The sequence below is a fragment of the Crocodylus siamensis genome, chromosome 8 (genome assembly GCF_052110815.1).
Source record: "Crocodylus siamensis isolate JL-2025a chromosome 8, ASM5211081v1, whole genome shotgun sequence".
NCBI lineage: Eukaryota > Metazoa > Chordata > Crocodylia > Crocodylidae > Crocodylus > Crocodylus siamensis.
Genome location: NC_143402.1, coordinates 78,141,047 through 78,152,847, shown reverse-complemented (window position 1 = coordinate 78,152,847; position 11,801 = coordinate 78,141,047). Strand labels below are relative to the sequence as shown.

Below are 11,801 nucleotides of genomic sequence, written 5' to 3'. Positions count from 1 at the left end.
GCTGCACGCCCAGAGCTTGAGACATGCTCGGGGATGGGAAGTGCTAGGGAAGCAGCCTCGGGGGGGACAGGTTCCATTAACTTGGGGCACAAGTGGGGCAAGGGGATGATTTCTGTCCTGAAGCAGCTTCTGGCAAGCAGCACCACACCATAAACCTGCCTCGTGAGCTGCTCTGATGTCCCCAGGGAGTGGCTGGGTCCAGCCTGTGTGGCTCTTGGCTCCAGGGAGCTGAGTGTGCAGGAGGGCCCTGCTCTGGAGACTGGCCTTGAGGGTAGGGAACTCCAACGCCTGGAGGGCGAGACTTAGGGAAGGGGCTCATGTCATGGGAACCCAGTGCTAAGGGGTCTGGCGTAGGGCAGAGCTGGCAAGAGAGACACAGACACGACGCGGGTCCTACTGATCGTCCCGAGTTTAATGCCGACCGCTCTGATCACTACAAGCCTGGGGGACAGGGCTCGTTCGCTACAAGCCTGGGGTTAGCTCCTCCGGCTACGGTGCAGCTGCAGTGCAGACACAGCTCCCTCTACCTACATAGCCAAGGCCGTGATCTATGTGGGTGGCAGGGTGGGGGAAGAAAAAGAGGTGCACGCCCTGCGCCCAGAGCGCTGCCTAGATGATGCCGTATTGAGCCAGCTCGTGGAGCTCCAGGTGACTGAAGGCTTCCCAGGGGCAGATCACAGTGATATCTGGAAGGGAAGGAACGAGAATGCCGGTGAGAGATTGCAGGCCGCCAGGGCATCATGCACGTTGCTCACACCAGCACCCTGGCACCCGTGCTTCCTCCAGTGCCCTTTAAAGCCCTGTAGGAGTGTTTGCCTCTTCAGAGAGAGGGGGATCAGGGGCAGGATGGGGTCTGGGCACACTGGTATTGCCGCGGGGAATGAGGCAGGGAGTCCCCAGTCTCAGCTCAAAAAGGCAGAGCAGAGGAGAGGGGCTGGACAGCACAGCATGCTGCTGCCCATGACTGACAAGTGCTAGCGGGGCTTGAGGGAGAGAGGGGTTGGCCCAGTGCCTGCCACAAGCTAGCACCGCTCTCCCGTGTTCCCACACCATCCCCGGGTCCCACGGCTCAGTACCTGTGCCCAGTCCTTCCATGCCAGGGATGTCGTCACCGAACCTGCAGGCAAACACAGGGACGCATTCATCTCTCCAGCCCGGGAGCTCCCTCACCTCTGCCCCAGCCCAGCAGCCACCGCTGCTCGAGTCCCCTAGCACTGCCGTGAGGGTGCAAGGCAGAGAGCCTGAGCACTGCCAGCGGTCTCCCTGGGATGTCAATCTGCCCTGCCCACCCCTGAGCTGGCCGCACCTCCCTGCGCATCCCTGCTCTGGCTTGCCCTGTGTACGCACCCTTGTCCCCGGGGGGGTGGTAGGGCAGGGCACTTGATGATGCAGTGATGAATGGGTCCTGGCTGCTAGGGCAGTGCTGCGGAGGGGTGCGCATGGCTCGGATGCCAACTCGGGCAAGCATCCTAGCCTGGCAGGTCCTGGCATGCTCTGTCTGCTGGGATGTTCTGCACCCCAAGGTCCCCCAAACCCCTGTTATAACAGAGCTCAGCCCCTCACACACTTACCCCTGGACTCCCTTCTTGGGCGGTTTGCTCTTGAACTGCCTGGTTTGCCTCTGCTTGAATTTGGGGGGCCCTTTTCTGGGGGTGGCTGGCCCGCCAGTCACCCTGGTGGCTGATTTGAACTCCTTGTACTCCAGCTTGGGCGGCTCCAGGCTCATGGCTGCGGCGGGCAGTTGGCGGCTGGCGTGGTCACCCTGGCTCCAGGTTGTAGCTTCTCCTCAGATGCAGCTCGGCTGGTCACACCTGCGGGCACAGGGAATTCGCTGCATGGGGGCTGCGTGCTGCCCTCCTGGGTCAGCCTGGGCTTCGCTGGCTCAACCACGGCCCCTGCTAGAAGAGGGCTGAGTGCCACGTTGGGGCTGCAAGGCTGGGCATGGATGAGGCATGCAGCAGGGCTGTAGTCCTGCCATGCAGCAGCCTCGTTTGCCCTGTGGCTACAGCTGTGCTTTCTGGTCCCCACACCAACCCCCCCATGGCTATGCTAAGAGGTGCAGCCCGAATAGGAGCCCCCGAATTGCTTGGACCAGGCGCCGGTGTCAGCGCATGGTAACGAGACCCTCCGTGCCCGTGCGCTGGAGGCTCTGCGTCTAGCTGTGGGACAGGGACCTGCCCCTGCTGCGGTGCTGAAGGGAAGTGCCTGCAACCTTGGAATTAGCCCAGCTCAGATGCGCTAATCTCATTACCGCAAAGGCACTGAAGGGCATCCACGGACCAACCTGGGGCTGCAGCCTCAAGCTTCTTCCACCCCAAAACCATTTGCTTACAAATACTGGCTGCTTCCCCCTGCCCCCCAGCCAGGGTTCAGAGCCTGCCGGACACCCGGGGCAGCTGCATCCCAGGGGCTCCGACTACTTTACCCTGCCTGAGAGCGGGAGGGGGCTGAATGGATCAGCAGCACGTGGAGGTCTGCTGAGCACGAGGTGCTCTAAGTGCCCCACAGGACCAGACCGGGCCACGTGCGTGGCAGATCACATGGACCCCAGCTTGTTGCCAACACCTGCGAGCCACGTGAGGTCAAGGGCAAACCAGAGCCTCACTCCCTGGTGTGCCAGGCCCCGGGGTCCGTGCTCCCCGGTCGCCCCTGCAGCCACGGGTGGGCGAGCCTGGCATCCCTCTGACTTCCAAAGTGCAACAGGTAATGCACAGACCTCCCCCACCGATGCTGCCCTCTGCATTTCTCCTCCTTGGGCAGGGAGCCCAGCTCCGGAGCACAAACGACTCTGCCCCTGCCCCGAGGGGCGGCAACACAGGCTCCCGGCCCGGTGCCCGGGCAGCTGGACTTCCCCACAGCCGAGTGAGCAACCAGGAGGCGGCAGCAGAAAGATGCCAGGAGGTCACCTCGCTTATCGGCTTGTGTGGCACGAGGGGAAACCGGTCAGTGAAAGTAGCAGATTTAAAGCCAATCCCAGGGAAAAGCCTTTCCATAATGAGCAGCCAGAGAGCAGGAGCTGGGTGGGAGTCATTGAATCCTAGAAAATGAGGGCTGAAGGGACCCCAGGAGGTCACATCTAGTCCAACCTCCTGCTCGAAGCAGGACCAGCCCTAACTACATCATCCCAGCCAAGGCTTTATCAACACTTCCAAGGATGGAGATGCCACCCCCTTTCTGGGGAGCGTGTTCCAGTGCTTTACTGCCCTCCTAATACCCAACCTCAACTTCCCTTCCTGCAACTTGAGCCCATTGCTCCTTCTGTCATCTGCCCCCACTGAGAACAGCCCACCTCCATCCTCTTTGCAGCCCCCCTGCAGGGAGTTGAAGGCTACTATCAAATCCCCCTCAGTCTTCTCTTCTGCACACTAAACAGCCCAGCTCCTGGGAGCGCAGGCACCCGCAGGGAGAGGGAAAGCATAAGCTGCCAGGCTGCAGCTGCCCAGAGATCACGAGGCAGAGACCATCCCCCAGGGTTACAACCACCAGCCCTGCCCTACCCCAAATGCAGGCCTGCCCCCACCAGTGCATGGACAGGCCACGTGCTGGCTCTACACAGCCCCAGCCTGGTGCACCTGGGGGGTGGGGGGGGAACACCACACGTTCTCTTGCCATCTGTCCTGACAGCACCACATCCCCCACCCCCCGGGACCTGCCACAGGGGAGAAAAGCCAAACTTTCCCAGCCGAGACCCTCATCCCGGGTGCAAACCCCAGCACGTCTGCAAGGGAGGAGCCTTCCAGGCAGGACAGCCCCAGAGGTGTCTCCAGGTAGCCAGGAGCTGCAAGCTTGGGGCAGCTTCTCGGCTAGGAAACACGGAGGGGAAACCACGGGGAGGTTGAAACATTGCCTTGCCCTTGACGCAGGGGTCCTGTTAGGAAAGGTGTCCCTGCTAACACTGAAATGAGTCCCAGGGAAGGCAGAGACGGGGCAAAAGCCATCTCGTTTCAGCCGCGGTGCAAGTTCTCTGCACCCAGCGCAATTCCCCCTCGCAGTCTTCTCCCACACGGCCCCGAACCAAGCACTGTTACCTGCTCAGCTCCCAGTAAGGGCCCTGCGCCGGTCCCCAGCCCCCACGAGCCTCCACCCCGCACCCATGCACGTGGCCACCCTTCTCCCCCAGTGCTGCCCCTCCCTGCCTGCCAGGCCCCTTGCTAGCTGCTAAGCCCAGGGACGGATGGGGTGAAGGTGACCTTGGGGGCAGAAGCTGACACCCATGGCTCAGAGGCCACCTCCCCCCTGCACTGATCCTGTCCGTCCCGTGTCTTTAGGCACTAAGCTCCTCAGGGCTCTTACGCTCAGGCCGGACACCCGCACGGTGCCTAATGCCCTGCACAGGCCCATGAGGTCACTGGGCAACAGCAAGAAGAGCCACAAGGCCCCCGCGCTTAGCATCCAGCGCGTGCGTCATCCCAGCGGGAACGCTGTGACCTGTGTCCAGGTCAGGATTGGGTGCAATGTCATCTGCCCTGTCCCCCACCACTCTCCTGGCTCAAGGGCGCGCTGCTCATCTGCATCAGCAGGCGTCTCTCTTGCCTTTAAACCCCCAGGTGGGCAACAACTCCGGCCCAGGGGGCTACAGGCACCACAAGTCAGGGCTTCTCTTCCCACTTCCCCGTGTCCCGGGACTGGCAGCACTCAGGCAGCCGGCTGGGTCAGCCCCAGGGTGGAGGATCCCTGCATCCCTTCCCAGCAAGGCTAACAAACGTGTGCTTGGCGATCCCAAGGGGATGGGATCTCTTGGCATGTCCCGCAGAAAACCATTTCCCCTGCTCCCACCACCACCATGCACGCCTGGGGGACCCTCCACTGATAGCCAACCTGTCCCTTGGCAAGGGCTCCCCTCCCAGGACCCCCTGCCACAGCGCCCCTGGAGATGGAGGTGGAAACGCCAGTTCCAGGGCAGGGGAATTGAAAAGAAAACGCGCAGAAACATGAAGTTTGGACCCTTACTACCCACCCTGGTAATGGGGCACCTACCCCCCACGGTGCCCCGAGGCAGGCAACAGCTTGGCAGAGCCCAGCCGAGTTTTCCACTATCCCAAGGATTTGGAGGTGGCTTTTGTGCAGGGCCCAGTGTGGCAACACAGGGTGGTGGGAGGTTGATACCCCGCAGCCCTCAGCAAGGGGAAAGGGAACCGAGGCAGCCTAGGGGCTCCTGCCGTGCTATACCAGGCACCCCCCACAGCCCACGGGATTACGCCTCCGAGTCCCAATGGCTTCACCCTGCCGAACTCACCCTAAAGCCCAGTGTCAAGTCCTAGCCCCCTGCGCCCAGGAGGAAACACAGCTGCCCCCACCTGTGGGTGACACGAGGGCAGCCAAAGTGGACAGACAGCAGACGCTGGGAGCTGAGAACTGCCGCGTTCGGGGCACTGCCCTCGCAGGGGGGTACTCACCCTGGCCAGCTGGTTCACAGGACTAGCAGCTCGTGGAGGGCCAGCGCTCCAGTCCACGCTCGCTGACTGCGATGGCCTGGAGCCCTATAGACACTCTGGATGGGTCCAGGGGGCCCAAGGATTTATCCTGCTCCCGCGTAATAGGATTATGACCCTTCTTTTTGAAAGGGGTAATCTGACGTCCTCTGCAATGATATGTGCGTGGCCAGGGGGAGGGGGCCGTGCATGTGCACCAGAGGGGGTTGCCACAGCGTCATCACACCAGCTGCTGTCTGCTTTACTGGGGGCTTTATGGGCCAAAATGCCGTCCCAAAGGGCCTCAGCTTTGCCCTGGGCTCAGGGCATTTCCAAGCCTCCTTTCACTTGCAAACTGCACGTGCTGGCAACCAGGCACCTGGAGTGGACTGCATTGAGTCTGCTTGGATGGGGAGCCTGGGCCAGGTCTTGCAGCCCCTGGGGTACAGGGAGGGCACCCCAGCATGCATCCCACACAGCTATTGGGGCCCCACCAGCTGCTTCTCAAATTGCCCTGGCCACGGCTCCCTTGTCATCAGGCGCTTGTTAAGTCAAGGCAGAGACATCTGGGAAGGGAGGCAAAATGCCCTGTATGCAGGCCCAACAGAAAGGAGCATTCAGCACACCTGCCCCACTCTGCTTTGGGCATGTCACAGCCCCGCTCCTGGCTATTTGGTCACGAGGTGGCCTCCATACCCGGTACTGACTGGATTCTGCTCTGCACATGGACAGCCTGTGCCCTGGAGAGCAAATCACGTGTGAGCCACAACACGTAGATCTGGGTGCACGATGCCAGCCCATGTCTTGCCCCCGGGGCCTTACCTGCTGTGCCACCTCGAGCAGCAGGGACATCACCAAGCATCTGGGCTCTGGCAGGCTCCTCAATGCAGCGGCCTCCTCCTGACCAACTGTGGCTGGGGTGGGGCCCAATTCTGTAAGCAGCGGTGAGTCCTGCAGGTCCCAGCAGCTCTTAACCAGGCTCAGAGTCCTTGGTGATGTGCCTTGGGTGTCCTGGACTGGGTGCCCCACGCTCTCCCGGTCTGCCGCTGGGTTGCCTTCTTTGAGCTTTCCCCTTAATCCCCTTGCACTAAAGCCATTATAACAGGCCTAAGCTGGGCACATTTTAATTGAACTCCAGGCCTCTCCACTAATTATCCTTAGCTCAACTACAGCAGAGAGGCTCAGCCCCAGGCAGGAATGTTTGCAGTCGAGCTGGCTGAGCTGGGGGTCCCGGCAGCCCTGCTCATTACCGAGGCTGTCCCAAGACCTGCTACCAAACGCCGCTCCATAATGACCCCGGCCTCACAGGACAGGTCCCAAGCTGGGGCGGGAGCTGGGGAACGAGTTCATTAGCCATCGCACAGCTGCCCTCAGACCCGCTGGGGGGCTGGGCACGGCTTTTCCAGCCTGTACCAGAGGCGGGCAGCATCCACACAGCAACGGTTAGCAAGCAGGGAGGAAAGAACTGCAGCACCTGAAATGCCAGCCCCAGAGGGACGCGAGTTGCAGGGAAGGGCCAGGCTAGGCCTGGCGTGCTGGGGAGAGACCATGTGGGGGCACGGCCCTGCAGGCCTTACATGCCCCTGGGCTGTGTTGTGTGACCCCCAGAGCAGCCCAGACGTGGATGGATTGGGCACGTGCCTCACAGATGCAAGAATCTCTACGCTCATCGCCCGCTGAGGACTCTGGAGGTAGGCACGACCCCCCAGAGAGCCCAGGAGCTCAGGGCACCAAACCGCCAGCTCTCTGGATACCCAGCCGCGACACGAAGCTAGCACAGGCAAGGCAAGACATACCATGGCAGCGCCCAGATGCCCCAACCATGAGCAGGGACCTGCCGTGCCAGGCACTGGGAACGCAGAGAGGCTGCATGCACGGGTCAGGATTTATTCCCGCCTCATCTGCACCGAGCCAAGTGAATAAATAAATAAATAACCCACTGGTGTGCAGAGCCCCGAGCCCCTCCTGAGTCCATCTGAGCAGGAGCAGGGGCAGGGGCGGCCTTGGGTCGCCCGCGGGCAGAAGGAGGGTCCTCGAGGCGGCACCAGGGCATCAGTCCTTCTTCATGCGGAGGCTGATCTCCATCTTCAGCACCGCCTTGATGTTCTCGTCCTGGATGTGTCGCTCCACGGCGGCGAGGGCCTGCTCCCCGCCGTCCCGGTAGTGCTGCAGCAGCTCCTCCACGTAGGCCAGCCACACGCAGTTGTGGCACCCGCTCATGCAGCAGTTCGTGGGCGGGAGCAGTGTGGGGGGCACCGAGAAAGGGCTGGCCCCATCCTTCCCGGGTGCCGAGGCTTCCCGGGGGCAGGGCTCTGCCTCGCCCGCCGCCTGGGGGCTGCGGCCGGGGGCATCCGTGGGGTCGGCCTTGGCCGGGCTGGCCGGGCACCGCCGGAGGCTACGGGAGCCAGGGCACGGGGGCAGGACCTGCTGCCCGGCAGAGAGCCCCAGGGCCAGGGGGGCGCCTCTGCAGCGCTGCCAGCATCCCTGTGGGGGGAAGCACACCGGGAATGATGGGCGGGCAGGACCCCTGCCCAGCTAGCCCCAGACCCCACCCCAGTCTTGACGCCAGGACATGACCCCGAGCCCCCCAGCTGACTTTTCAGCCCACCCCCAGCCAACGACAGCCCCCCAAAAGTACCCCAGTGCCCCCCACCCCCTGCCTAGACCCCCCTGACCTTTGCCCCCCCAGCGCCCCTGCCCCAAACTGCGCCCGCTCCCAACATCCCTTCCCCCAGGCGACCTTTAACCTTTGCCCCCAGGGCCCCTTTCGCCCAGGCAGCCTTTAACCTTTGCCCTTTGCCTTTTGCCCCCTGCCCCTGCCCCTGCCCTTGCCTGGGTCCCGGCAGTCAGGCGCCGGCAGCACTCAGCAGCCCCCCACAGCAACATCCCGACCCTGGCGGCGGCGGCCAATCGCAACGCCACTTCCGCGCAGCAGAGAACCAATGGGAGTGGAGGAACTAGGCCGGGGGCGGGGCTCCGCGCGAGGCTGGCCAATGGAGGCGGCGGGGTCAGAGGGCAGCAGGAAGTGTCGCGTGCGGCCGGCACGTGGGTGGGCGCCGCCATGGGGAAGCGGCCGGCGGCGCCGGGCCCAGGGGGGGCCCGCTCCCAACCCCCTGCCCCCGCTCCGTGCCGGGCGCCGCGGGGCCGAGACCTGCCGCCGGGGCGGACGGAGCAGCAGGACGTGCCCTACCGCCTGCGCGAGCTGCTGCGGAGCCGGGAGCTGATGCGGAGCCGGCAGGGCAGGAGGCGGCGGCGGGCAGGTAACAGGGCCGGGGCCGGGACCCGCAGCCCGGTGCCCCCCGTCCCTGGAATGGAGCGGAGCCGGGCGGTTATCCCCCCGCTTCTCCAGGAGCCTCGGGAACGGGGGTGGAGGGGTCCTGGGTCTCCGCCTTGGCCCTGCCTCCGGCGGGACAGCGTGGGCATCGCCTCCCCCTGCGCCCCATAGAGAGGAAGCCGAAGCCGGCGGCCCAGGATGACATCGTGGTGCCCAAGTTCAAGCGGCGCAAGCGGGAGCCGGAGGCGGCGTTCGTGCGGCGCATGGAGCAGGAGGCGCAGCATGTGCTGTTCCTCACCCAGAACCAGCTGCAGCGCGAGCCCGAGAAGCAGGAGCCAGCCCCGGAGAAGTCTGCCCGGAAGAAGGAGTACGTCCGGCAGTGCTCGCCACCCGGGCAAGGGCTGGGGCGGGCAGGCCCAGGACGATGTATTGCCCCGTGCGGCAGGGACCATGTGCTGGCTCCGGCCGTCACCCCGGGGGCGGGGGGGGGGTTGTATACTAACTCTTTTGCATCCTGGAGCATGGAAAGGAAAGGATAAAAGCAGCGGGTTGCCAAGGGGCCAAATCACCCAGCTTTCCCCTACCCTGGGGCAGGCTCCCAAGTCTGCACCCAGCCCACCGTTCCCAGAACCAGTCGTGGGCCCCCACTGCACTGTGCTGAACCAGCTCTCCTGGGCACTAAAACCCAGCAGCACCTCGCCCCGGGCTGCTGGGGGCAGAGCACCGAGCATCCCTAACTCGGACCTGGCTCTGCCTCCCCCTGTGTCTGCAGGTTCTGGAACAAGAGGCTGGATAAAGTTCGGAAGAAGAAAGCGGAGAAGAAGGCAGTGACGCTGGAGCGGGCCCTGCTCCAAGGTAGCTAGCACCAGGCTGGGGTGGGGTGGGTCAGGCAGGGAAGAGAACCGGGCCCCATGTTCTCATGCTGGCCCCCAAGGATGCAGGGTCCAGGCTCTCCCCTGAGGAGCGGATGCATTTCAGAATGGAGGGAAGCCATTGCCGTAGGTGTCCAGGCGCTACGGGGCTTTGGGGCACGGATCACCAGTGCCGCGGTGCTGGGTGGGGTGAGAGGTTGGGAGCTCTGGCTGTTCGATACCTCGAGTGACACCTGCCTTCTCCCCTCTGCCCCACAGACCCTGTGAAGTTTGGGGAGGTGGCTCTGCAGCCCCCGGTGCTCACAGCCAGGCCCCGGAAGAGCACTGACAAGGTGAGCTGTGTCCACACCTGACTTTTCAGCCCAGCTTGGTCAGGACCCTCGGTATCAATCTGCAGTTCTCCGACTCCTGACTGTTGATACTTCCTGGTCCTGCCCTGCTACCCCAGCCTACAGCCCCCTCCCTGCTGCCCCAAGTCAGGCCTCCAGGCAGGATCTAAGAGGCAGGAGGCTGCCACATCCCTTCTGGGTTTTGGGGTCACCTGCTTGCTGTGGGGGTTGGGATGCCCCTGCCCTGGGTGACTGGGTTCCTGGTGTCTTAATTGCCAGGGTCTGTCCCTGCAGACTCGAACCTGTTATCCCTTAATGGGCCTTAAGTCCTGGCTAATCTTCCCTACAGGCTGGTCAAAAGCAGCTCCTGCTGATGTCTCTGCTGGGCCCTGGACACGTGCCCCCCGCGTCCAAACCTGCCCCTATGTCCCTGGCACGCCAGCGCATCTTGGAGGAGGAGAGGGAGAGGGTTGTTTTGGCCTACCGGCGCATGAAGAAACTCAAGCAGCAGCAGCAGCAGCTGGAGCCATCTCCCAGCCGCCCTGGCAAGGGCACACAGAAGAGCCTGCTATGAGCCTTGGGGCTCCACTGTCTCAGACAGAGCTGGGAGGGGACTAAAGGGGGCAAAACGGGGGGTCACCATGGCCCTGAGTTTGCTTGTTCCTTGCAGCCTGGAGCTGGGTGGCAGCAGCAGCCGCTTGCTTGAGGGGAAGCTAAGGGACATTTGGGCACAGAGCTGAGCTCAGCAATGACTAGAGCCCCCCATACCTGTGCCGAGCTGGGCAGTGGGACCCTCACTGCCTGTCTCCTGCTGGGAGCCGGCCCTGCCAGGGGTCTGTCACTACTGGGGCATGGGAACCTGCTGGTGGAGAAGTGATGCCCTGGGAGCTGGTCTCTTGGTGACAGCCTGGAGCCAGGGCTGGGAGCTCCAGGCCCCCTCGAAAGTTCCTGGCTGCGTCTACTGGCTGGAATAAAGACATCAACAGCAGTGTCTCGTCCTCTCCCCTACAACCAGCTTCAACTGTCCTGCGTCCCTCGTGCCAGCAGGTGGCAGCTTGCACCCGCTGTGGCCAGGGCCAGGCTCCAGGCACAGGCTGACACTGGGACGTTGCACCAGTGGGCATTGCACCCATAGCTGTAGCTGGCACCCGGGCCTGCAGGAGAAGGGGATGCTGCTGGCTCGGATGCGTGGCTGGGGGCTGTGCTCAGCTTCCCTGTGCAGCTCCGGGGCGGGCTGCAGACCCTGGGGTACGGCTGAGCTCCCACCCTAGCTGTATTGCAGCCTGTGGCTCTGCCTTGGCACCAGTGCCAGGCAGCTACTTCCACTCGCAGGGAGGTACAGAGAGGCTCGACCTGGGGACCCAGCTGCACAGGCCCCGGGGTCTGCTGCTGCAGTCTTTGGCCCCAGATCATCTCTGGTTTAGCAGTAGTTTTTGCTGTGTCCTAGCCCTTTTCTCCCCTCCACTCCACCAAGAGCAATGGGCAGTGGGGCCTGGCACACAAGGGCAGCCTGCTGGGTGCAGCTTAGTCCCTGCCTGAGCTGCTCTGGGGCAGCCTTGACAGGCTCCATCCCCCTGTGCTGAGCACAGGCCAGGCACTGGTAGTTGCCCTGCACTGGCCAGGCACTGGTAGTTGCCCTGCACTGACCAAGCTCTCAGCTCCAAGCCATGGGCCTGGTAGGGACTGGGGCCTGGATCATTTACCGTCCCCCCACCATAGATACCGAGACACATTGGCATGGGTTCTGCACTGCCCCTGCCTGCTCTGTTCAGCCTGTCTTGGTCTGGGCTCGGTCCTGCTGGGAGCGTGGGCCCCATCCCAGGATTTGGAAGCCCGGCCCCGGCAGGGAGGTGACGGAGAGATTTCCAGCCCTGGCAAACCCCAGAGCCTGCCCCTTCTCGCACGGGCACACAGG

The 11,801-nt window shown here is 63.4% G+C and overlaps 3 protein-coding genes across 3 annotated transcripts; 1 reads left to right on the top strand and 2 right to left on the bottom strand.

Moving 5' to 3' along the window:
* Nucleotides 1-391: 391 nt before the first annotated feature.
* On the bottom strand, nucleotides 392-1,726 carry PDE6G (phosphodiesterase 6G). Its single transcript, XM_090060651.1, has 3 exons — nucleotides 1,572-1,726; nucleotides 1,077-1,117; nucleotides 392-686 (listed from the first exon to the last, which is right to left on the bottom strand). Exons 1-3 carry the CDS (start codon nucleotides 1,724-1,726, stop codon nucleotides 610-612), a joined length of 273 nt encoding a protein of 90 aa, XP_089916777.1. The 3' UTR covers nucleotides 392-609.
* A 5,558-nt stretch (nucleotides 1,727-7,284) lies between these two features.
* Nucleotides 7,285-8,321, bottom strand: OXLD1 (oxidoreductase like domain containing 1). The gene is made up of 2 exons (XM_090060650.1): nucleotides 8,244-8,321; nucleotides 7,285-7,895 (listed from the first exon to the last, which is right to left on the bottom strand). Exons 1-2 carry the CDS (start codon nucleotides 8,295-8,297, stop codon nucleotides 7,464-7,466), a joined length of 486 nt encoding a protein of 161 aa, XP_089916776.1. The 5' UTR covers nucleotides 8,298-8,321; the 3' UTR covers nucleotides 7,285-7,463.
* Nucleotides 8,322-8,435: 114 nt separating this feature from the next.
* Nucleotides 8,436-10,874, top strand: CCDC137 (coiled-coil domain containing 137). Its single transcript, XM_090060649.1, has 5 exons — nucleotides 8,436-8,671; nucleotides 8,857-9,052; nucleotides 9,458-9,540; nucleotides 9,816-9,889; nucleotides 10,236-10,874. The coding sequence occupies exons 1-5, from the start codon at nucleotides 8,473-8,475 to the stop codon at nucleotides 10,458-10,460; spliced, it is 777 nt and encodes a 258-aa protein (XP_089916775.1). The 5' UTR covers nucleotides 8,436-8,472; the 3' UTR covers nucleotides 10,461-10,874.
* The last annotated feature ends 927 nt before the right edge of the window (nucleotides 10,875-11,801 follow it).